At 38.6% G+C, this 26,898-nt stretch overlaps 1 protein-coding gene and 1 pseudogene across 1 annotated transcript; both read right to left on the bottom strand.

Annotated features, from left to right (window-relative positions):
- Positions 1-554: 554 nt before the first annotated feature.
- Positions 555-2,258, bottom strand: LOC18596720 (phospholipase A1-IIgamma-like). The gene is made up of 2 exons (XM_007025369.3): positions 1,578-2,258; positions 555-1,457 (listed from the first exon to the last, which is right to left on the bottom strand). Exons 1-2 carry the CDS (start codon positions 2,106-2,108, stop codon positions 837-839), a joined length of 1,152 nt encoding a protein of 383 aa, XP_007025431.3. The 5' UTR covers positions 2,109-2,258; the 3' UTR covers positions 555-836.
- A 1,409-nt stretch (positions 2,259-3,667) lies between these two features.
- On the bottom strand, positions 3,668-25,950 carry LOC108662461 (phospholipase A1-IIgamma-like; annotated as a pseudogene).
- Between the last annotated feature and the right edge of the window lie 948 nt (positions 25,951-26,898).

Below are 26,898 nucleotides of genomic sequence, written 5' to 3'. Positions count from 1 at the left end.
AATTGTTTAATTACATCATAATTAAGGCTTTTTCCAATATAGAGTATTTCACTATTAATTTGTATGAACACAACTGATAAAATAAAAATGCTTTTAAGTATTTCGCTATTAAATCCAACAGATAACTTCTTCAAGTGCTCCAACTTCCTAGTTGGTCTGCTCATTGAAGAATATAAAATCAGTACGTTATTGTCTAATATATACTTAGTATACTCGTAGTTTGCTCCAAAGGTCAACGAAATGATTAAAAATATTTTAAAAAAACCTAATTAATTTTCTTCCCAGGAAGATAATGTTGGCCTCTTCGGAAACCGAAGGGTGACGGTCGACGATATTCTTAGATGATAAAGAATTATCAGGTTAATGACACGTGTGAACACCATTGCAAGCCCATCAGACAGATAGATCCACAACCACACTGGACCTAATTCGGAAGACCCAAAACTTCCCCCAAGAGCTTAACGCGATGGTTTCTTTAGGTGGCTGGGCTTGAGTTCAGAATGAGAACAAAAAGGGCATTGATAGTGGCCAGTCAATCAAACAGAGACAAATGCTTTCCTGAAAAAAGGAGTTTCTACTTCCAGTTTTCATTAATAAAATGTAGCAGATAAACTAATAATAGTGAGAACAAATTATAGCTGCAAAAGAAGTAGAAGCACATTGGATCTAGATAGCTAACCGGTGCCGATAGACCCCATAACTTTGTGAAATAGCCAAGCTAAGGAAATCAATAGCTGCAGAGAACATATAAACTCCATGGCGACCCCTCCGCTTTGACCATAAGTAGAGCAACCATTGTGATTTTTAATTTCTTTTGCTGGATGAACTATATAGTGTTACTGGAGGTAATCATTTGGAGGGTCCGGCACATAAGCACAATCAACAAACTGCCAACGGCCAGTATACATTTGAACCATATTCTTGAACTTCTCATGGTTCCACCATTCAGGCGGTATTTTATATTTGTTCTGTAAACCATCAATTTTTTTGTTTATGAGTGCAATATCACGATCAACTTCCAGTTTGAATTCTCCGCTTTCTTGTACCCCTGCCACTCCATGCAAGTGAACCTCCAAATTGTGAGCGTTAATGCCCTGCCTCAAGTACGATGATTTGGTTGTGTCGATTGCCAAATTTTCCCCCACATCGGTGTAGCCTAAAAGCACTGGAAGCTTGGGAATTATATCTGTGGAATTGGTGATGCGTAGGATATGAAGCTCAATGAGTCCATCAATTACTTCTTTGAATTCTTGGTTCCCAACGTGTGGACTAGCATATGCAAAAGCTGTGACCATGCACGTCTTATTTGAATTGTCTGTGGGTTTGTTATATCCCTTGGCTGCTATATCAGTAGCGTTCAATGTTGCAAGGGCTGCTCCCAGGCTGTGGCCGACGACAGTAATGCTTATATCCTCATTCTGGTACTTATCTACTAGTTTTCGAACTGCTTTTAGAACCTGAAAGGTGTCAACAAAAGATTGCGTATGTTCAAATTGCATAATCATATGAACTATTAGATGAATTTTGGCAACATTAAGGGGAAATAAGGAAACCGCTAGTACAATATCAAGATTTACCTGATCCCTGGCACTTGTCTGGTTATAAGGAGAATTGGAGACTTTTCCTGTATAAATAGCAAGAAAGCCAGAGTGCACCTTAGCATGGTCGGTTCCAAATAACTCTTTAGCTGGTGTTGTAAAAAACCTTGCATCATCAATCCATTCCGGTTCTGTTCCTGTTCCTCTCCAAGAAACCAAGATATCCCTTCTTCCCAAAGCAGTCTTTCCTTCATCTGTAGCAACCGCCACATATCCAAACCAATTGGAGTCATTACTATCTGCGGCTCCATAAAAAAAGTTGGTCACTTCATACATGAACGGGTTTCCATTTTCTAGACCAGCCCTGGAGAAGAACTCATCTGGTGGATAAAGACAATATCCGAACCCCCTGGATGCCATTGTATCGTTGAAGAGATCTCCAGCAGCTCCGGCCCTTTCACCGTAGTGAATAACATAGCGGCGGAGGTCAGGATCAACAGGATGCAATAGATCCTTCCAGTTTTTCTCGCCGCTAAGATCCCTCCACCTTGTTGCTATGGAATTATCCATGACTCTTGTTCACTCGCTAGTCAGTTCTCGCCTACTTAATTTACGGTGAGGATTATGCGACTCTAAGCTTGCTTTCCATGCTTTATCTATCGTGCTCTGCGAGGCTCTCCCCTTTCTCGAAAAGACAAAAGAAGAAAGAAGGTAAAACAAAAGCTGGAAAAACAAACAAGAAATAAGCAACAACAAATAACTAGGAATTTTAGTATTCGCAGAGCAAAAGATGTAGTAATTGCTATTTATATATGTTGATAACTGGTGGGCATTATTCTTATCAGCTAGCCGTGGATAAGCAAAATTCTTCATTTTATCCTCATTGTAGAATGAGTGAACCTCATGCATGCATTCTAAGATGAGGCTATATGACGAATTTTAACTACATATGATTCATGAGTAAGAAAATAAATATAATTTTGTAATTTAAATTCAATTGAATTTATAATGTTGTGAAACCAACAGATAAAGACAAATAGTATATTCATTATTATTATTTTAGTATATTTTATCATGTAATGTAAAATCCCTTCACTTCTCAACCATCCATGTGTACAAATATCTTAGGCCTCTTCATTATTACTACTTCTGCACGTTTTAAATATTCACACTGAATCGCGACAGAACTCAAATTGGGACCATAGTATTCGTGTCCACACATTTTCAAGATTTCCTAAATTTATTAAGATTATCATTCATCCATTGAGCACTGCCAAAAGATAGTGGTAGTATATGCTTTATTTCTTAGAGCTGGTACTTCTTTGGACCAAATAAACAAAATATCAGCGGAGGCCCATTCCATGACTTAAACTGGATCTAAGACCCATCTAATCAAGCAGGTACAAGCCAGCAGGTATCACCCGGCTTTTCTTTAGTGGCTGCAGCGTGCAGGTGAACTACGGCTTCGGCAGATGAACTCGTCGGCTGCGTTTGGCCTTACCGTACAAGGCCTAGGAGCGGGGGAAGGGGTGGGGGAGGGGGGAACAATCATTCAATAATTTTTCCTTTTTTATAGCCTTGTATGCTTGCAACCTGGATTGTTGAAAGTCGATAGACTAATTTGAATGCAATTTTTAAGGAGTAATGTTGATTAAAAGAAAGATTAAAGGAACATATATCATGTTATTGAAAATAAGATTAATTGGTGGCCGATCCAAGATAAGCAGATGTTTGTGGAGTTCAAACTTTCGAAATATTCACACGACCAGCTCAACGTTGTTGTATTCCGTTTGTCTAATTGCTGTCAATAGCAAGTTTTCTTTAACTTTTTTTTGCCCCTAAAGGAGCGTGATACTTCGTTTGTCTATTACTAAATTATTTTAGACATAAAAGTCGAATTCATTCACCAATGATATAACACAAAGTACAGACAACACAATTACTTTGAGGTACTAGATTATCTATTGTTGACAAATCAGACTTAATGTCCAACTTATTTAAAGGAAATTACGAACTCACCCCTCCACTTGGACTGCTCTAAAAGTAGAGGTACTTATTTTCGGGATAGCAACACACTTTTATTTGATTACATTTTAAAAAGAGTAAAAGATCTTGAGCATTTTCCATGATCAAGCACTTGGAGGATCTGGCACATAAGCAGAGTCAACAAACTTCCAGTGACTGTCATCCATCTGAACCATGCCCTTGAACTTCTCATTGTTCCTCCATTCAATTGGAATTTTATAGTTGTCCAGTAAACAATCACCATGTTTGTTTACGACTGCATTGTCAAAATCAAGTTCCTCTTCCAATTTGAATTCTCCATTTTCTTGCACCCCTGCAACTCCATGCCATAAACATAAAAATTGTGAGCATTAGCATTCGATTTCAAGTACGTTGACTTGGCTGTGTCAATTCCTAACTCTTCTCCCACCCACATGGGTGTAGTCAAATCCAATTGGAACCTTAGGAACAGGGTCTGTGGAATTTACAATGCGTAGGAGATGAAGATCCTTAAGTCCAGCAAATATTTCGAGGAATTTTAGATTCCCAACGCGAGGGCTGGCAGCTGGAAAAGCTGTGACCATGAATGACTTAGCCGGGTTACCTGTTGGCTTGTTAAAACCATTGGCAACTAGGTCCATAGCATTCAGCGTTGCAAGAACGGCGCCCAGGCTATGGCCTGTTACGGTTATGCTTACATCTTCATTCTGGTGCTTGTCAACCTGTTCTTTGACAGCCTTTAGAGCCTGAGAAGCATTAATAAATTTTGAATAGGGTCATTAGATGGGAATTTTTTTTCTTTAAGTAGAACAAGTTAGTGTCGTAACGTGCGGGTCCAGGAATCCAACCGCTAGACGTCGACAAAAATTAAATGTTTAGGAGTCGTCACCAATTTTTTTTATTTAGGTGTGATTGGTCACCTATTAACTTGATTCTAATCGACGAAGTCCTAAATTAATTTTAAGTTTGTTGAAAGAACGAGAACTGATCCGCGTTTTTTTAGAGATGGATTAGGGAGTGCGGTTACGCATGGAAAAGGGTTAATACCTCCGTGGCGCCCGTTCCACGAACGGTATCATTTAATCTTAAGTTATCCTTTTATAGCCTACTTTTGATTTAATCCCTGCTTATTAACTAATTTTCATTAAATTGGCTGACTGATTTTTTTATTTGGTTTTACGTATGCACATGATGCAAGCGTAAAATGATGTCGTGACTTATTTATTTTAAATAATGGAGTCGATAATTTTTTTATTGGAAAATCATTCGAAGACCATCCCAACGCTTTGGTGAAGTCTCAAAATTTTTCTCACCTAGAGATATCCCCAAAATAACTCGTCTCTACAAGCTCCTCGGGGAAATCTCATCATCGGAACTCCCGCGTCATTTGCAAGATAAATGTGGCATGCTATGACAGTATAAGATGATGATGCATATATGATCGCGTTTATTGATTTAGTTAGTTAAAATTCATGTCATAATGTGTTTAATAGTTCAAGGTGATTTATTGCCTTGTTTACGTGTTTATTATTAAAAAAAATTTCTTTAATGCATGTTATTTGCTATTTTATTATTTTTTTTCTTTTTATTATTTATTTATTATTTTTATTTATTATTTCATTTTATATTTTTTAAACAATTATTTGAATTAATGGGTATTGGAGTATAGAGTTCGGATTTATCCTGATGCTTTGGTAAAAATCCGTTTTGATCTCCAAATTTAAGTGACCTACCTAAAAGTGATAACTCTTTACCCCTTTTAAGTGAAAGTACTCAAAAAAATGTATATTTTATTATTTATTTATTATTTATATTTCTTTTTATTATTATATATTTTTATTTCTTTATTCTTCTTCATAATTTATTTTTACTTTTTATAATTTTTATATTTGTATTATGATTTTTTAATATTATTATTTATTTATTTATTTATTTATTTATTATTATTATTATTATTATTATTGTTATTATTATTATTATTATTATCTTCTAATACTAAAATCAACATAAAAAAAATTTAAAATTTTTTTATAACTTTTCATAAAATAATTAACATTAAATCAACAATACATTTTATCTACACAAAATGGACTAGATCCAAAACCAACTAAAATGACCCACAAATAAAAGGAAAGGGTTTTACTTTACTGGGCTAGATTGGCTCAATTTCCACAAACCCGCAAAGGACCCAAGCTTGCCACTCCAGTCCTATTTTGCAAGCCCACCGGTCCTTTGACCCAAAACCTTTTCCTTCTTTTTTCTTTTTTCTTTTTTTTCTTTCTTTTCCTTTTTCTTTCTTCTTCTCTCCCAACCGCTCCCCCCTTTTTCTTCTCTCTTTCTTTCTTTCTCCTTCTCCTTCTTCCCCTCTTTCCCCTTATTTCTTTCTCTTTTTCTTCTTTCTCCTTTTTCTTTTTTCTTCTCTCTCCCAGCTATAGCACTCTCAACAACCAACACCTCTTTTTCCTTCCTCTCTCTTCTTCGCCGATCCTCTCTCTTTCTCCCTCACCCTTTTTGTTTCTTTAGTATTTATTTTTTTGGTGTTTGATTATGGCTTTTTGGTTAGTGTTTTATGGCTTTTTGGGTTAATTGTTGTTGTTTTTTTGTTTGTTTGAGTTTTTTGGTGGAGGGATTTTTTTGCAGGAGATCCCTGTTTTTTTTGTTCCCCTCTTCTTTAAAAATGGGATTGTCCAAAAATTTAGGAAACCCGATAATGGGGTTCTAGCACCAAAGAGTTGGTACCTAGAGCCTCATTACTCATGGTGGTTGGGGGGAAGGGATGGCTAGGCATACGCCCAACCATTCCTCTCTTTTTTATTATTATTATTATTTTTTAAAGGTGTCTACAGTTAGTGGATTATGTTGGTACAAATTACTCAATTTTATTTGTGTTTACATTAAAGTGCAATTAATGGGGTAATTTTCTAAATAGTAGGGCTCAGTAAGTAAGGTCTAATGCGTATAATCAGGGAGACTTGTGTGACTGATCCCTGGCATTCCTACATTCAGGTCGAGAGACACAAGTAGAATATCAAGATTATTTACCTGATCTCTAGCGTTGGTCTTACTATAAAGAGAATCAACCACTTTCCCTATATAAATAAAGAGAAAGTCATAGTGGACCTGAGCTAAGTCAGTTCCAAAAAATTCTTTAGCTGATGTTGGGAAGGAGTTTACATCCTCAGCCCAATCCAAACCCGTTATGCTTCCTCTCCATGAAACTAGAATATCCCTCCTTCCTAGAACAGCCTTTCTTTCATCTGTGTCCACTGCCACAAATCCAACGTATTCGGAAGCACTAGTATCTGCAGTGCTATGTATAAAGTTGGTCACTCGGTATTTGTATAGATTTCCAATTTCAAGACTAGCCCTAGAAAAATATTCATCTGGTGGATATAGGCTAAGTCTGTAACTCTTAGATGCCTTGTTGTCATTGAAGATATCTCCAACAGCTTCAGCCATTTTGAAGACACCTTTCTTTATATATATAATATAAAAATAATAATAAATAATAAAAAAAATCCAAAATAAAAAAATAAAAATAAAAAAGAGGCTGGAGACCCATTTGGGCCTCCATTGTCAACAAAATACGAAGCATTAAATGCTCCTCCGACGGCTAAGATTTAAAGATCATTTTCGGTGAATTTGTTGCTGACTTTAAGGCCACCCATCCGAGAATCATGTTGAACAGAGTATGATTGTTTCCTCTAGATGTCCAAAAATTTGGACAATTCAGTTCTATAAAAACCCTAAAATTCTATGGACATAGGGCACATTTTGAAAAACCAAAGGAAGCGATTCAAAAAAAAAATTCTTCTAGAAACAAAAAAAAAAAATCCTAAACATCTAGCAATCAAGAACCACAATCCACAATAAAAAAAATAAAAAAAAATGCATAACAAAAAAAACGAAAATGGGAAAAACAGTGGGTAACTGAGGTTTTTTGGTTTTTTTTTTTTCCTTTTTGATGAAGAGTTGGTCATTTAGGGTCGGTAAAGAAGGGGTATTCGGTCTTGGGAAGCCGATCGGTGGAAGCGGTTGAAGCTTGAGAGAGAGAGATCGGAAAAAGTGGAGGAAAGCTAGAGAAAAGGCCAGAAAAAGAGAGAGAGGGAGAGAAGCGACGCCGACGAGGGAGGAAAAAGAGAAAGAAGAGAGACGTCGGCAGGAAAGGAACGACGCCGGGAAGAAGAAAGAGACAAAGGAGAGTTGCGTGCCCAGAAAGAGAGAAAGGAGAAAAAGAAGAAGAAGAAAAGAAAGAAAAATAGAGAGAGGGGAGAGTGCAGCCTGGTAGAGAAAGAAAAAATGAAGGGAGAAAATGAGGGGAGGAAGAAAAATGAGAGCTTTTATAGCTAGGCATATAGATAAAATGGTGCCGTTTTGGGTGAAGGTGTCCTGGCAACTAAAGAGCTTGAAACGATGCCGTTTCAGAGGAAGGAGGTTGAATCCTTGAAGTGGGTAAACGGGCTTTCTACTGATTTGATTTCCCCTTGAGCAGATCTGGGCTCAAACTTTGGGTAAGCTTTGGACCTTTGACATATTGAGCTTGTAGCTTGATGTTGGTTTGATTATTTTATTTTTGAGAATGATTAACATAATTTTATGCAAATGATAAATAAAAGTAATAATAATAAATAAATAAATAAAATTTTCATTTATGGATAATAAACTAGTTCAAAGAGATAGTTTTATAAAAAATAAAGATATGATGAAAATGGGATAAAAATGAATTTATTTAATATAGATAAGATAATCATTAATATAATATCGATAATGGAATGTCCATTCGAAATGCGAGAGTCGCAATTTCGAGTGAATTTTCTTAGGTTAAAGATTTCGATTAAAACTCTACCAGTACGATGAGAGGGTCTTAATTCGAATTTCGATGTTCCTAATTTTAAATAAATAAAAAAATCACACATACTCAATTACCAGTTAATCAAAATATACAAATAAAGAAATAGAAAATTAATTATAACAATAAATTTGTTAATCATAATAATACAAAAATGGATAAAATACATAAGCATAAATAATAATAGTTACAGATAATAAAAATACTTGGTCTAAAAATATGGTTCTAAAAAATTTTATATAGTAAAATAAATAGATATTTATATAGCAAAATGCATAATGAAATAAAAACGGAATAATAAATAGATATAAAAATATTTGTTCATGATGAAAAAAAAAAGAAAACATACACATAGAAAAGTAGTAAATTTCATGAAAAAAATGAACATTGCATTCATGGATGCATCACGTATTATTGTTGCACTGTTAAATGTCATGGCATATAGAAATATTTCGTATACGATTATGAGCCCGATGATGGGACTTATCGAGGAACCTTGCGAAGGCGAGTTTCTTTGAAAAACTCCATAGGTGAAAAGATATATTCGAGTCCCACTAGTATGATGGGAGGGCTTGGAGAAATATCTTTAATAAAAAAGTTTTTGCTCGTATTAGGATTTGTATTCATGAAAATATTGTTTTTACTCGTAAACGACTATCCCGATGATGGGATTTACCTAGTGTCGTGACGTGCGGGTCCAGGAACCCGTCCGCCAGACGCGGGGCAAAAATTAAATATTCGCGGGTGTGGGAGTCGCCACCAATCTTTTTTATCTAGGTGTGATTAGTCACCTATTAACCCGGTTCTTAATCGACGAAGTCCTAAATTAATTTTAGGTCCGTCGAAAGAACGAGAACTGGTCCACGTTTTTTAAAGATGGGTTCGGGAATGCGGTTACGCACGGAGAAGGGTTAGCACCTCCGTGACGCCCGTTCTACGAACGGTACCATTTAATCTTAAGTTATCTTAATATAGCCTTTTCTTAGTTTAATCCCTCTTTTATTAATTAAATTTTTATTGAATTGTCAGACTGAATTTTTCACTTGGTCTTACGTATGCATATGATGCAAGCGTAGAATGATGTCGTGACTTGTTTATTTTAAATGATGGAGTCGGTAATCTTTTATTGGAAAATTATTCGAAGACTATCCCAACGCTTTGGTGAAGTCTCGAAATCTTCCTCACCTAGAGATATCCCCGGAAGAACTCGTCTCTACAAGCTCCTCGGGGAAATCCCATCATCGGGATTCCCGCGCCATTTGCAAAATATGAGTGGCATGCAATGACAGTATAAAATGATGGTATCTATATGCACGCGTTTATTGATTGTTTTAAAATTTTTGGTTATTTATTTATTATTTTTTTTTATTTATTATTTATTATTTTTATATATACTTTATTTTTTGGTTATTTAAATCCATGTTTGTTGTTGGTCAATTTTTTACTTGTTTACAAAGCTTATTTAAATAATTAATTAATTAACTTTTAAACGATTAATTTAACTTTATTTGGTAATATTTATTTGAATTAACGAAATCTTTCATATATTATTTTCTAATAATAACTATTTGACTTAATGGGTTTTGAAATTTAGAGTTCAGATTTATCCCGACGCTTCGGTGAAAAACCGTCTCGAACTTCGCACCCGAAAAACCTCCGCCCGAAAGAGGCAACTCTTTGCCCCCTTTTTGGCGGTAATACTCAAATATTTTCTTCCAATTATATTATTTATTGTTATTATTTATTTATTTTTTCATTTTATTACTATCATTATTTTTTATTTTATTTTATATATTTTTTATTTAATTAATTTTTTTATCTAAAAATATAATATAATATATATATGTATATTTATATTTATTTATTTATTATTTATTTTATTTTTTGCAAGCCTTCAAATATATTTATAATATTAATATTTTTTATTATTTACATATCTTTATTTAAACTAAACAAATAATTAAAATGAACTAAATGAGCCCAAATTCACAAGAAATGGGTAGGGCCTCACCTTGCTTGGGCCGGAAGGATGGCCCAAGTGGTCTGGGCTGCGTGGAGGTCTGCCTGGCCCGCTTCCTTGGTCCGCTTGGCCTTCTCCTAAACGCACCGTTTTGGGCTCTGGAGACTCCCTCAAACGACGTCGTTTAGGCGTCGACCCTTGGAATCCTTCACTTCACTGAAACGGCGCCGTTTAGGCGTACTTCCTCTGGGTATAAAATCCCTTTTCAGCTTTTTTTTTATTCATTTTGTCATTTTTTTTCTCTCTCTAGCCAACCTCTCCCTCTGCCTTCTCTCTAAAACTCTTCTTCTCCCCGCCGGCGCCGGTGTCTTCCCCTCTCTTCTCGCCGACCTCCCTCTCTCTTCTCCCTACTTGCCGGCAGATCTCTCTCTTTCTTCGCTCAGATCTGAACCTTCCGTCGATCTCTCTCTCTCTTCGCTCGGATCTCCCCTTCCGTCGGCCTCTCCCTTTTCTCCCGGATCTCACCCTTTTCTCCTTGTTTTTCTTTTTGTTCTTTCTCTCCCCTTTTTGTGGCTAACTGCTGTCGTTTGTTTCTCTTTTGTGCAGGGTTTTAAAGAGCCGAGTTGTCCAATTTTTTGGACAACCCGGCGAGGGGGGTTCTGCCACCCCCCTGGAGTTGGTGGTCAGAACCCCCCATCCCGCGTAGTGGGTGGGGGATGGGACGGCGACAGCCATCCCGATTTTTTTTTATTTTTTTTATTTTTTATATATATTTTTTTATTTATTGTTATTTTATTTATTTATTTAATTTAATTTAATTTAATTTAAATTTTTTATTTTATTTGAGTGTCTACAGTTGCCCCTCTTTGTACATTCTTGAGAATCAAGGATAGTGCAAAGACGTAGACACCACATTTGGCTTATCTCGAAGCCAGTTGGTTTAATCAAATTGATCTAGAATCGACTCATCTCAAAATAAGTTCGATTTCAAACAAAAATGAAATTTCTAGACTTGATCTGGGCTTGACCCATGTTAGAATAAATTTAATTAGAATTCTTAAACTTAATCTTAGCTCGTCCTATCTCACAACGAGTTCAATCTAAAAATTGAAATTCTTAGACTTAATCTAGGTTCGACCTATCTCGCAACAGGTTCGATCTAAAAATTAAAATTCCTAGACTTAATCTAGGCTCGACCTATCTCACAATAGGTTCGATTTAAAAATTGAAACTCCTAGACTTAATCTAAGCTTGACCTATCTCACAATAGGTTCGATTTGAAATTCCTAGACTTAATCTAGGCTCGACCTATCTCACAACAGGTTCGATTTAAACAAAATTAAAATTCCTAGACTTAATCTAGGCTCGAACTATCTCACAACAAGTTCAATCTAAAAATTGAAATTCCTAGACTTAATCTAGGTTCGACCTATCTCACAACAAGTTTGATCTAAAAATTGAAGTTCCTAGACTTAATCTAGGCTCGACCTATCTCACAACAGGTTCGATTTAAAGAAAATTAAAATTCCTAGACTTAATCTAGGCTCGACCTATCTCACAACAGGTTCGATTTAAAAATTGAAATTCCTTTAATGCTAACTTAATTGGAATAACATGAAATGAAAAGACTCAAATCCTTCCATTGAAGTTTTACAATCTTAAACCTTTAGGTCGAGTGACTTTCTACCTTCGACGCTCGGGACATGAATTAATTTTGATTATTGTCGAGTGCATGGCTAGGCATGTATGCATGATTGACATGATTGAATGCTTTTCATGTTTACGATTCATTAAGGTTCCAAAACCTTCCTCTTGCTTCATCCGATTTTCATTGCAACTTTCGATCTTCTTTGCCTGTTTTCTTTCCTCCTGTAGAATTCAGGTAACTCCAAATTTTTCCTTAAGTACCCTCTCTCTTGACATCTGGCTTTGCCTTTGGTTTAGGGCTTTGCCATTCTTTTTTTCATCATTAAGTTTTTTACTGAACAGTGAGTGTAACTTCTTGCTTAATTAGTTTGTTTCTTTTACCAATCATCATTCATTTCTATGACAATCACTATGTGAATCATGGGATGGTAAATAATGAAAGAATTGAAATAAAGAGGCGAAGAAAAACTTCATATATGAGGAATCAAATAGTTCAAGGTAAACAGAATTTACAGGGCAGACATTAGATCTTTTAAATAATGAACACCCAGACCACTAAGAGAAAACAATCTAATATTCGATTTCAAGAATCGTCCTTGATTGATGCTTTGAGCAAATCTGTAGGTTGCAGATTCCTTAACTTCCCCTACTTTGTGAAATTGTGGAGCTCCATCCATGGTGTACTTCTACCTCAATCTTTAGGCTGACATCCCCAAATTTCATTCTATCTTCCTGTTTTCGGCCTCAAGCCGCCCTTTTTCGGGTTTTCGGCATGAGCCTGGTTCCTTAGGTACGAGCTGCCCTTTTCGGGTTTTCAGCGCGAACCCCCTCCTTTAGGTACGAGCCGCCCTTTTCGGGTTTTCGGCACGAACCCCGCTCCGTTTTTTTTTTTTTTTTTTTTTTGTTAGGCATAGTACTTCTTCACCGCATCCGTATTTATTGGATTAGGCAAATCTCCCCCATCCATGTTAGCCAAAATCAAAGCTCCTCCTGAAAAAGCTTTCTTTACCACGTATGGCCCTTCCCAATTCGGCATCCATTTTCCCCGAAAATCAGTTTGATTAGGGAGTATTCTCTTGAGAACCAACTCTCCTTCTCGGAACTGCCTGGGATGAACTTTTTTCTCGTATGCTCGCATCATCCTTCGTTGGTACATCTGACCATGACAAAGAGCCGCCAGCCTTTTCTCCTCAATCAGATTCAACTGTTCGTAGCGGGAGCGGACCCACTCAGCATCTTCCAATTCTGTTTCCATCAACACCCTCAATGATGGGATTTCTACTTCAACAGGTAGGACTGCTTCGGCACCGTATACTAATGAGTACGGAGTTGCCCCGGTGGAGGTACGCACAGAAGTTCGATATGCATGTAGGGCAAACGGAAGTTTCTCATGCCAGTCTTTATAAACTTCAGTCATCTTTTCGACAATCTTCTTGATGTTTTTGTTGGCTGCCTCTACCGCTCCGTTCATCTTCGGACGGTAAGTTGTCGAGTTATGATGCTTGATCTTGAATTTAGTGCAAACATCCTTCACCATCGCACCATTCAAATTGCTTGCATTATCCGTAATGATCCTTTCTGGAAGCCCATACCGACATATGATCTCCTTTTGGATGAACTTGCACACCACCTTTTGTGTCACATTGGCATAGGAAGCTGCTTCTACCCATTTCGTGAAATAATCGATGGCCACCAATATGAATCGATGTCCATTAGAGGCTTTTGGCGTAATAAGTCCAATCACGTCCATTCCCCACATTGAAAATGGCCAAGGTGCCGTGAAAACGTGCAATGGGGCTGGTGAAGCATGGATTCTATCGGCGTATACTTGACACTTGTGGCATTTTCGAGCAAAGTTTATGCAGTCTGATTCCAATGTCAACCAATAATAACCAGCTCTCATAATTTGTCTAGCCAACATATGTCCATTAGCATGAGCTCCACAAGTTCCTTCATGGACTTCTTTCATTATTTTGTTGGCTTCCGCAACATCCACACATCTCAAAAGTACTTGATCTCGACTCCTTTTGTAGAGCACTTCTCCGTTAAGGAAAAAACCCATTGCTAATCTTCGAAGAGTTCGCTTGTCATTATCCGTGACATTCTCAGGATATGCCTGATGCTTGATGTATTGCATGATATCATGATACCACGGCTTACCATCAACCTCTTCTTCAACATTCAAGCAGTGTGCGGAGACTTCACGAGCTTCTAAATCAAAAGGGCGTACATCGGCCGCCTCTTTTATTTGGAACATCGCTGCGAGGGTGGCCAAAACATCAGCAATCTGATTCTCTTCTCGAGGCAAATGGTTGAAGCTGATTTCTTTGAACTGTTTGCTTAATTCTGTAACCAGCTTTTTATATGGAACTAGTTTAGGATCTCTAGTTTCCCATTCACCTTTCATTTGACATATTACTAAAGCCGAATCTCCGTAAACATCTATCGCATCAGCCTTCATATCAATTGCTGCTTGTAATCCCAGTACCAACGCCTCATACTCCGCCATATTGTTAGTACAATTGAAATTCAATCTCGCCGTGGCTGGATAGTACTTCCCATTTGGAGAAATCAACACTGCCCCAATTCCGTGCCCCAAAGCATTGGATGCCCCATCAAAAAACACCTTCCATGGATTAAGTTCATTGGGACCAACTTTTTCTACATGCAAAACGGCCATCAAATCTTCATCTGGGAAATCGAAACTTACAGATTCATAATCTTCATTAGCTCGATCTGCAAGGAAATCGGCGATGGCGCTCCCTTTGATTGATTTTTGGGACACATACACAAGGTCATACTCAGACAATAGTACTTGCCACCGAGCTATTCTTCCGGACAGGCAGGGTTTTTCAAAAATATACTTGATGGGATCTAATTTCGCCACCAACCATGTTGTGTGATACAACATATACTGTCGGAGCCTCTGAGCGGTCCATGCTAGTGCACAACACATCTTTTCGAGCGCAGAATATTTGGACTCATACTCCATGAATTTCTTGCTCAAGTAATATACGGCTCTTTCTTTCTTCCCAGTTTCATCATGTTGTCCCAATACACATCCCATAGAATCCTTGTTCACAGTCAAATACAGAATGAGGGGTTTTCCGACCGTCGGTGGCATCAACACCGGTGGATTTGTGAGATATTCTTTGATTTTATCAAAGGCTATTTGACATTCTTCATTCCACTCTCCTGGGTCTCATTTTCGAAGCAGCTTGAAGATTGGATCACATTTGCAGGTGAGTTGGGATATAAATCGAGCAATGTAATTCAGCCTCCCTAAAAATCCTCTCACTTCTTTTTGCGTTTTGGGAGGTGGTAGCTCTTGAATAGCTCGTATTTTATCCGGGTCCACTTCGATTCCTTTTTCACTGACTATGAACCCCAACAATTTCCCAGAGGTTACACCGAAAGTGCATTTTGCAGGATTCAACTTGAGCTGGAACTTCCGCAATCTCTCGAACAGTTTCTTGAGATTGACAGTATGATCCCTTTCTGTATGAGATTTTGCAATCATATCATCCACGTATACCTCTATCTCTTTATGCATCATATCGTGGAACAAAGCTACCATTGCCCTTTGGTAAGTGGCGCCTGCATTCTTCAATCCAAATGGCATTACTTTGTAACAAAACGTTCCCCACATGGTCACGAATGTTGTTTTTTCCATATCTTCGGGTGCCATCTTAATCTGATTGTAACCAGAAAAGCCATCCATGAATGAGAACAAAGCATGTTTTGCCGTGTTGTCCACAAGAGTATCAATATGTGGCAAAGGGAAGCTATCCTTCGGACTCGCTTTGTTCAAATCCCTATAATCGACGCACATTCGAACTTTTCCATCCTTCTTAGGAACTGGAACTATATTAGCTACCCATTGAGGGTACTTAGCCACCTCTAAAAATCCAGCATCAAATTGCCTTTTTACTTCCTCTTTAATCTTCAGCAACATCTCTGGTTTCATCCTTCTCAACTTCTGTTTAATAGGCTTGCAATCTGGTTCCAAAGGTAACTTGTGAACAACTATGTCAGTATTAAGACCTGGCATGTCCTGATATGACCAAGTGAACACATCCACATATTCACGGAGCAATTCTTCCAGCTTCTGCCGTTCATCGGATGACAGCGAGGTGCCAATCTTAACCTCTTTCTTCTCCTCCCCATTTCCGAGGTTAATCATTTCTGTGAGTTCCTGATGAGGTAAAATCTCCTTTTCTTCCTGTTCCAACATTCTCGACAAATCAGGGGGTAAGCTGTAGTCATCCACCTCCTCTTTATTTTTCAATTCATCAATGTTCGGGATTATCTCAAAATCGATATTCAAATCGTTGTCTAGATTGTCTTCGTGTTCATTATTTAAAGACCTGCAAACAGGTAAAGTTGGACGGGTGTATGGGCAAGTATTTATTGGCTAAAAGAATAGATGAATGGAAATATGCAAAAAGATTGATGAGTTATGAAACACATTATGCATTGTCATTTATTCAAATGATGAAGGTAACAGAAAGCCCTACTTAAACAGGAAATTAATCTTAACACCCTTGGGCATAGGCATTTAGATAAAATTGTTCATTACATTTTGGAAGACTTAAAGATGATGGGCAGTTCCGTGGCTGTCCAATTGCTTAGCTCCTCTCCTAGCAGTACTGGATACACCACAGGGATTTTCCCATCAGGTTCTTCATCTCTGATCATATGGATTGATAGCTCATCAAATATCCGTAGAACCTGACTGACCTTTGGTGGCGCTTCGGGATGAATGAAACCTGCAGAGCGAAAAGTCTCATATAGGTGAGGGATTGTCCGTTTCCCGAATTCTTCTTCCTTTCCCTCAAGTTGAGCCATCCTTTAAATCTTCTTTTGAGCTGTCAGCTTCCTTCTCTCTTCTTTGGTAGGCTTGTACCCCAAACCAAACCTTTCTTCGTTCTTCATTGGAATCAGAGGACGGTTAATTCCTTGTAAATTCTTTCCTAACCCCAAACCAGCACGGCATCCTTTATCCACAGTCTGCTTAACTCCCATTTTAGTGGCTACTGACAAACGAGGGGTCGGTATCACTTTCCTTTCCCCCACATAAGTAGCATTAACAAATTCAAAAGATCTGAAAGAGCATTCTGGGACTTCTTCTGTTGCCTCTACATAGGGAGCAGATGATGGTTGAATAGCCAGTATGTCTTCTTCCACACATACACTTATCAGTTGGCCTTCAGCTATGAACTTAACCTTTTGGTGAAGGGAAGATGGTATGGCTCCAGCCATATGAATCCATGGACGCCCTAACAAGCAATTGTATGACGGGGCAATGTCCATGACTTGAAATTGGACCTCAAAAATACAAGGGCCAATTTTTATCGGTAGTTCAATGTCCCCTACCACCTCCCTTGTGGTCCCGTCGAAAGCCCTTACGACCATGCGGCTGGTTCTCATATACGACACATCTACTGGCAACTTGGTTAAAGTAGAGCGAGGCATGACATTCAAAGCTGAACCATTATCGATCAAGACCCTAGGTACGGCATGGTCCTTGCATTTGATGGTAATATGCAGCGCTTTGTTATTTCCTCGACCACCCGATGGTATTTCTTCATCATTAAAGGCAATGAAGTTTCCCACTGTAATGTTCCCCACGATGTGGTCTAACTTTTTCACTGATATATCTTGTGCCACATAAGCTTGGTTCAAGACTTTGAGTAGTGCGTTCCTGTGTGCTTCCGAATTCAACAGTAAGGACAACAACGAGATGCGAGCGGGCATCTTGGTTAATTGTTCTACCACACTGTATTCACTGTGTTTGATAAACTTGAGAAATTCACCCGCTTCTTTCTCGGTGACAGGATTTTTGACCTCACTGTTCGGGGTAACTACGGATTCGTCAACTTGGTCCTTGGAAAAGATATCTGTTTTCTTTAGGCCTCCCTCTTCCTGTGCTGGTTTCCCTTTTACAACTCTTTCTACTACCTCAGGGGAATAACATCGCCCGCTTCGCGTTATACCCCCCACACCAGTTAGGTCTTCAAAAGATGCTTGGGGGGCGGATGAAGCTGTGCCCAAAATATTACACTCATAATTCCATGAGACAGCCTTATCACTCTTGTAAGGGAATGGGCTGGGGACTTCGATGGTGATACCATTTCTGATCATAGTTGGGGACGTATCACTCATCGGGCTCCTGTTTTCTTCATAGAAGATGGTGAGAGGTTTAGGTTTGTTTGCCCCGAACGAACTTGATGCCACTTCAGCTGGGGTGTCTCCACTTATGGTTCCGACCAAATTCTCTTCAGCTCCTTCATAAAACTCAATTATCGATGAATCCATCAATTCTTGCAACTTACGACGAAAGCCATCGCAATTTTGAATGGAATGCCCAATTGCCCCCATATGAAATTTGCAAGAATAAGCGAGATTATGCCCCACTTCCTTTGTGTCGATGGGTTCTGGGGTGATGGCATTTATCTTGGACAACGCCTCAAACACTTTATCCATCGGCGTTTGAATCTCATCAATACCCTTTTTCACCCTTCGAATCATCCCTTCGTGTATGGCATTAAGAGTCGATCTTCCATGATTAGGTAACAGGTTCCCATCAACACCCGAACTATCTTTTTTTGCAAAATTTAAAAGTCCTGCCTTAATGAGCGCTTGAACTTTATGTTTTAAAGCAGTACAATTCTCGGTTGAGTGCCCTTGAATTCCAAAATGGTAATCACAATGGGCATTCGGGTCATACCATTTCGGGAAGGGTGGTCGGAGTGGTTCTAAAGGGGTTCGAGCAAGGAGTCGATTTTCTATGAGTTGTGGCAGCAATGTAGTGTAAGGGACTGGAATAGGATCAAACTTTGGTCTTTCTGGGGTGATTTTAGGTCCTCTTTGACCATGGCCAGGATTATTTGTTGAAGCTACCGGTCTTGGTGGTGGAGTTTGTGGAAGGACATTGGTTTGAAATGTTGGTTGCGGGACGGGTTGGTACACATATGGATTTTGTGTGATGTTGCCTACGTGCGGATAAAAGGGTTGGTATGGCGGGTACGGGTAATATGGGTTAAAGTCGTGGGCTTGTTGGCTGTCGTGAGCGACTGCTTGCACATCCCCTTCTTTCTTCTTGGGCGTACTCTCTTTCTTTGAGCTGACAACTTCATGCCCTTCAATTTTTCCGCTTTTGATAGCTCCTTCTATTGTTTCTCCCGATAAGACCAAATCTGCAAAGTTTTTCGTGGCATTGCCGATCAAGCGCTCATAGAATGGAGCTTGGAGGGTATTTATGAACAAAACAGTCATCTCCTTATCAGTGAGAGGTGGCTGAACTTGCGCTGCTGTATCTCTCCACCTTTGGGCATATTCCTTGAAGTTCTCGCTTTGCTTTTTCTCCATAGTTTGTAATGACAAACGATCAGGGGCTAATTCAGCCACATGCTTGTATTGGGCTATGAAGGCTCTTGCTAAGTCTTTCCAAGTCTTAATACGGTTTCGATCTAGCTGTACGTACCACCGAGCAGCTGACCCAGTCAAGCTGTCTTGGAAAAAATGGATCAGTAACTTATCATCGTGAGACTGTGCCGCCATCTTCCAACAGTACATAGTAATATGTGCCATGGGACATTTTGTTCCGTCGTATTTCTCAAATTCCGGAACCTTGAACTTGGCAAGGATCAATACATCCGGCACTAAGCATAGCTCAGTTGCGTCCATGGTACCAAACCTATCAACTCCTTCGATAGCACGCAGACGCTCTTCCAACAGATCGTACTTCTTCTGATCTTTTTCATTTTCCCCCGTTTGTGACGAGTCCTTTCTCAATTTCTCTTGCTCTTTTGGATCGTCTAAGTCTGGAACATTTATTGGTTCAGCAGGATTTATCCCAAGGTATGGCCCAAATTGCCCCTGAGTCGGTTGATGGCCTAGCGGAGGTGGTGCATTGTAATAGATGGATGGCATCACTTGAGGGTGGACCCTTTGAGAGGTTTGGGCATGTGGTGGAGTGAACCCTGGGGGATAGGGTGGATCTTCCCTTTGGTTTCCACTGTCTTGTGCTGGTGGGTTTTCTGACGGAGCTGGCTCTTCGATCGCTCTTTTTCCTTTACTGAGACTCATCATCAATTCCATCATCTTTGCTAACTGTTCTCTCATTTCTTCCTGAGCTCTTTCCATTCTGTCCATTCGCTCTCTTTGTTCTTCTTCCATGATCCTTGCTCGTTGACGCGTATTATGAACACGTTGATCACTTGGCTTAGGTGGTTGAGCTATTTTGGAACCTTATTATTGATCATAAACATGAATTAGATGCGTATTTGATGCATGAGTGAACCCATTATCTTTATTTTTAAATGAAAATACTTATTGCCATGAAGTGATGATTTATGCATGTATGAATGATTATGTACTAAAAGTATTCATCACATGACACCCAACAACAAAAGTCATCCATTGCATAAGATATTTGTCTTAGATTACAACTCAAAGGCCATCTAGAAATATTCGCCAATCTTATTATAATGGCTATACACCTCATCTAAATACTTGATCAACTGTTGCTCTTGTTTTCCAACTGGAAAGATCTGGCTTCTTAATATGTCCGTCTTCCAAGCCATGCTTCTCGCCTTGTAAGCCACCTCCCTCATTTGCCAAACCAAATAATCCATCTGGTTGTACTTCTCTGTATAAGCTTGTCTGTACGATTCACCCCATTCTTGGATTCTGGTGCTCTGTTGCTTGAGGCGCTCATATTCCTGTTGATAAGTCGTCATGACCCCTTCGAGCTCTTCATACTCCTGTCTTAGTAATTGGATGGACTCTTGTTGGAATCGCACTTGTCTTCTTAACCCATCATTGTGCGTTTGAAGTTCATTGCCTCGATTTTCTCTCACCTGTATTTCCCTTTGAAGTTCGCTGGTTGTGGCAGAAAACTTATCATTCAGGCTTTCATACTTCCCTTCCATTTTCCGGACTTTCTTTCTTTGCTCACTTACTTCTCTTTTCATTTTCTCACACTCTTTTTGGAGGTCTTCATACCGTTGCTTCCAACTGGCATTTTCAGTTTCGGACTTCTTTCGAGCCAACTCACTTTCGAGCAAAGCGTCTCGTGGTTCTGGATCAACTGGGCCACGTAGTGCATCTTCTTTCGGATATACCACGTCCTTAACTCGTTGGTCATGCCATATCTGATATCCGGTAGTCACTTCATCGGTGTACCTCCCTTGATCAACTCGGCTAGTTTTCTTCCAAGCTTGTGTAATTTCCTCGATCCTTTTCAGAAAACCCGGCTCTCCATAAGCAAACTCTAAAGTATTAAGTCGATGTGTCATCGGTACAAACTGTTCTGACCCAAATTGTCTTCTCACCATAATTGAGGCGTAACTGATGGCTCCCCATGGCCCCATTAACGGTACCCAAGGTTCGTTTCCACATTTGTAGAAGACCGGGTGATGCGGCATCCACGGAGCTCTCCATGTCACTTCCACACTCATGAGTTCCCGAAATCTAGAGATCCATTGCTCCTTAGTCCTATTTTCTGGCCATTCACTCTCACAAAATTCTCTGATAGGGGCGGTTTGCGGATGAAATGGCTTTCTGAACTTATCGACCTTGCATTCAAAGTGACTCACTATCCAGATGGAAAGAAGCTGTGCGCATCCCACAAATCGTCCCTCACCTTTTCTTCGACAGTAATTCAGTGATCTGAGAGTTTCCGCTAGAATAGAAGGCGAAGGATTGGCCTTGTTGACGACTTGCTCGAAGAAGTCTATAATTCCGACTTCTATATGTCCCAAAACTTTGGGGAAGATCACTAGCCCATAAATTGCCAAGGCCATCACAAGCTGTCCTTGCTCGGTGTCCCGTTGCTTCATGATATAACTACGTAGAAAACTCCACGGGATACATTCATTGTCCCCTTTTTTCTTTAGGTTCTGATCAACTTCCGCCGAAGTAATACCCATCATCTTGGCTAACTTTCGCCTGTGTCCGGTCTTCTGTCCTCTCCAATATATCTTGTCCGGATTATCGAGATCGATTTGCAGGAGAGCCGAGTATTCTTCGATCGTGGGGACCATATCCACCTTATTGAACACAAAGCATCTATATGACGGATCCCAAAATTGTACAATGGCCTTCAACAACTGTTCATCTACCTGGACCTTAAGGAGTCGAGCAATGTGACCATATTTCCTATCGAAATTTGCCCGAGTGGTAGCCCCCCACTTATCCCATATGTTGAGCAAATCGGTGAAGTCATTCTGTTTGAGATCAAGGTGGACCCTATCAGGTAGTGATGAGAAGTGATCCTTTGACAAACAATCTCCTTCACTTTGTTGGGTACTCGCCATATGCTGAGTCACTTGATAAATTCCATCGTAACTGGAGGATGGCCATGACGACTCCATGTATGCAATTGGATCTACTCTGTTAATGGTTGTCAGGTGACAAATACTTTTCCTATTATGATGCGAATATGCATATGACAAAAAATTCAAGTTAGCACTATAAACCAAAAAAATTCCAAAAGATGAATGAAAGTAATTAGTAACCTGATACCTTTATTATTCGCGGAGAAGAATTTAGAACAAGGGGATTATGAAAATTCCTTCATGTGTACCTAGTCAAAAGGTATATTCTCACGGGTGAAGCTCTACCTAAGCAAAGGCGACTCTCGGTATTCTACATGCTGAGTTTGGGTTGAAAATGGAGCTAAAGGTTCCCAAATCGCTCCTCACTGTCGTCCACACGGACTAGTAAGGCACCCCGGTCCTCACCCATTACAGGCTTCAAACGGACTAGGTTCGATTTGAGTGGGAGTCTTCACTAGCCCATGCGGAGGTTATCACCTCACGAGAGCGTAGCTACTTAACTCCTTCCTAATTAAGGATAAAGCCCGGGTGGAAGGCTTATGCATGAATGCAAGATGTGTAGTGTGTGAGAAGGAATATACCGACCTTGGACCAATAATTTCACATTCCCCTTATCCTAAATTTCCCGCAATTATTAAAATGGTGAAGTAATAATAGCAAAATAAATAAATGCATTAAACGAAAATATGCAAAATTGATGCTAGGGAAAACAACAAATTATTCAAGGCTAAAGATAACTTATGAATAATTAATGGCTTGACTCTCGATGTCCCCAGCGGAGTCGCCATCTGTCGTGACGTGCGGGTCCGAGAACCCGTCCGCCAGACGCGGGGCGAAAATTAAATATTCGCGGGTGTGGGAGTCGCCACCAATCTTTTTTATCTAGGTGTGATTGGTCACCTATTAACCCGATTCTTAATCGACGAAGTCCTAAATTAATTTTAGGTCCGTCGAAAGAACGAGAACTGGTCCACATTTTTTAAAGATGGGTTCGGGAATGCGGTTACTCACGGAGAAGGGTTAGCACCTCCGTGACGCCCGTTCTACGAATGGTACCATTTAATCTTAAGTTATCTTAATATAGCCTTTTCTTAGTTTAATCCCTCTTTTATTAATTAAATTTTTATTGAATTGTCAGACTGAATTTTTCACTTGGTCTTACGTATGCATATGATGCAAGCGTAGAATGATGTCGTGACTTGTTTATTTTAAATGATGGAGTCGGTAATCTTTTATTGAAAAATTATTCGAAGACTATCCCAACGCTTTGGTGAAGTCTCGAAATCTTCCTCACCTAGAGATATCCCCGGAAGAACTCGTCTCTACAAGCTCCTCGGGGAAATCCCATCATCGGGATTCCCGCGCCATTTGCAAAATATGAGTGGCATGCAATGACAGTATAAAATGATGGTATCTATATGCACGCGTTTATTGATTGTTTTAAAATTTTTGGTTATTTATTTATTATTTTTTTTATTTTTTATTTATTATTTTTATATATACTTTATTTTTTGGTTATTTAAATCCATGTTTGTTGTTGGTTAATTTTTTACTTGTTTACAAAGCTTATTTAAATAATTAATTAATTAACTTTTAAACGATTAATTTAACTTTATTTGGTAATATTTATTTGAATTAACGAAATCTTTCATATATTATTTTCTAATAATAACTATTTGACTTAATGGGTTTTGAAATTTAGAGTTCAGATTTATCCCGACGCTTCGGTGAAAATCCGTCTCGAACTTCGCACCCGAAAAACCTCCGCCCGAAAGAGGCAACTCTTTGCCCCCTTTTTGGCGGTAATACTCAAATATTTTCTTCCAATTATATTATTTATTGTTATTATTTATTTATTTTTTCATTTTATTACTATCATTATTTTTTATTTTATTTTATATATTTTTTATTTAATTAATTTTTTTATCTAAAAATATAATATAATATATATATATGTATATTTATATTTATTTATTTATTATTTATTTTATTTTTTGCAAGCCTTCAAATATATTTATAATATTAATATTTTTTATTATTTACATATCTTTATTTAAACTAAACAAATAATTAAAATGAACTAAATGAGCCCAAATTCACAAGAAATGGGTAGGGCCTCACCTTGCTTGGGCCGGAAGGATGGCCCAAGTGGTCTGGGCTGCGCGGAGGTCTGCCTGGCCCGCTTCCTTGGTCCGCTTGGCCTTCTCCTAAACGCACCGTTTTGGGCTCTGGAGACTCCCTCAAACGACGTCGTTTAGGCGTCGACCCTTGGAATCCTTCACTTCACTGAAACGGCGCCGTTTAGGCGTACTTCCTCTGGGTATAAAATCCCTTTTCAGCTTTTTTTTTATTCATTTTGTCATTTTTTTTCTCTCTCTAGCCAACCTCTCCCTCTGCCTTCTCTCTAAAACTCTTCCTCTCCCCGCCGGCGCCGGTGTCTTCCCCTCTCTTCTCGTCGACCTCCCTCTCTCTTCTCCCTACTTGCCGGCAGATCTCTCTCTTTCTTCGCTCAGATCTGAACCTTCCGTCGATCTCTCTCTCTCTTCGCTCGGATCTCCCCTTCCGTCGGCCTCTCCCTTTTCTCCCGGATCTCACCCTTTTCTCCTTGTTTTTCTTTTTGTTCTTTCTCTCCCCTTTTTGTGGCTAACTGCTGTCGTTTGTTTCTCTTTTGTGCAGGGTTTTAAAGAGCCGGGTTGTCCAATTTTTTGGACAACCCGGCGAGGGGGGTTCTGCCACCCCCTGGAGTTGGTGGTCAGAACCCCCCATCCCGCGTAGTGGGTGGGGGATGGGACGGCGACGGGATGGCTGGGCGTACGCCTAGCCATCCCGATTTTTTTTTATTTTTTTTATTTTTTATATATATTTTTTTATTTATTGTTATTTTATTTATTTATTTAATTTAATTTAATTTAATTTAAATTTTTTATTTTATTTGAGTGTCTACACCTAGTAAACTTGCGAATGTGAGTTATTCAGGTATTTTCCCAAGTGAGAGAATACTCCCGGATCCCACCAGTATGATAGGCGAATTCCGAAAGTACGTTTAATAAAAGATTTTCGTTTAACATTATCTCAATTTTATGCCATGCATTTCACAATTGCATCACGTGCATGTTCAATTCTTAAAACAAATGAAACATTTTAACTTGTTAAAGGAATCAAAGATGAATTAAATAAATCAGATTAAGGAAGTATAAAAATAAAATTAATGGATTAGGATAATATATAATTAAGTGATACCGTTAGTGAAACGGACGTCACAGGGGTGCTAATCCTTCTCTGTATGTAACCGTACTGCCGAACTTAACTCTAAATAAAATACATAGACCAGTTTATCGTTCTCTCGACGAACTTAAAATCAATTTAGAATTTCATCGAATAGAATCAATTTAATAGGTAACCAATCACACTTAAGTAAAAAAATGATTGGTGGCAACTCCCAAATCACTCCACGTCTAACGATTAGGTTTCCTGACCCTGTACGTTAAGACACCTTTGAAGATAATGCATAATGTAACGGTGGAGATCAAGATCAAGCGGATGCAATAGCCCTTTCCAGTTTTTCTCACCACTTAATTCTCTCCAACAAGAAGCTATGGAGCTAGCCATCACTCTTAATTAATTCTCTCAATTCTTCTTCTCTAAGCTTTCTTGTGAAGATATGACTCGTAGATTGCTTTGCATGCTTTATCTAAGGTGTTGTCCGACCCCTGAAGGAGGGAAGAAGACAAAATCCAATGTGAATAAACGAATTGGAAATTAAACACATTTTTAACATAAAACTTTCATTTGAATTCGATCCCAAGAAGAATAGTCGTCGAGTTGGCTTTATTTTCTTTCTTTATATTCACATGGCTTCAATTTTCCAAATTTTATTTTTGGGCCGCCCTCCACCCATCTAACGGTTCCCACATATTTATTGTTCTTAACATTATCTCTTTTCACGCTTTTCAAAAGAAAAACATTATCTCTTTTCATGTGGTATACATAGAGAACTTTTGATTATAACTAAATCTATCCATAACATTGGGTCGAGGCTGCCCTAAAGAAAAGACTTAACTTATGGTTGATATTGTCGTTGTAGTTTTTTATTGACACTATTAATTTTTTTATTAAAAATAATTAAAATTATAAAAACGTTATTATTAAAAACACGTTATCTATAAAATTTATTTAAAAAAAAACTCATAAATAAAATATCGGCAGAGGCCCATTCCATGACTTGAACTGGATCTAAGACCCATCTAATCAAGCAGGTACAAGCCAGCAGGTGGCTTTTCTTTAGTGGCTGCAACTTGCTGGTACGAGCCAGAAGGTGAACTACGGCTTCCGCAGATGAACTCATCGGCTGACCTTCGCCTCACCGTACAAGGCCTGGGAGAGGGGGGACAATCATCCAATTTATTTCCCTTTTTGTAGCCTTGTATACTTGCAACCTGAATTGTTTTTTTTTTTTTTTTTTGTGAAAGGTGGGTTGCAACCTGGATTGTTGAAAGTCGATAGACTAATTTGAATTCAATTTTGAAGGAGTAATGATGATTAAAAGAAAGATTAAAG

Source organism: Theobroma cacao, chromosome 6, assembly GCF_053813885.1.
Source record: "Theobroma cacao isolate CCN51 chromosome 6, ASM5381388v1, whole genome shotgun sequence".
Taxonomy (NCBI): domain Eukaryota; kingdom Viridiplantae; phylum Streptophyta; class Magnoliopsida; order Malvales; family Malvaceae; genus Theobroma; species Theobroma cacao.
Note: the sequence above shows the minus strand (reverse complement) of the source record. Positions and strands in the feature narration are given on the sequence as shown.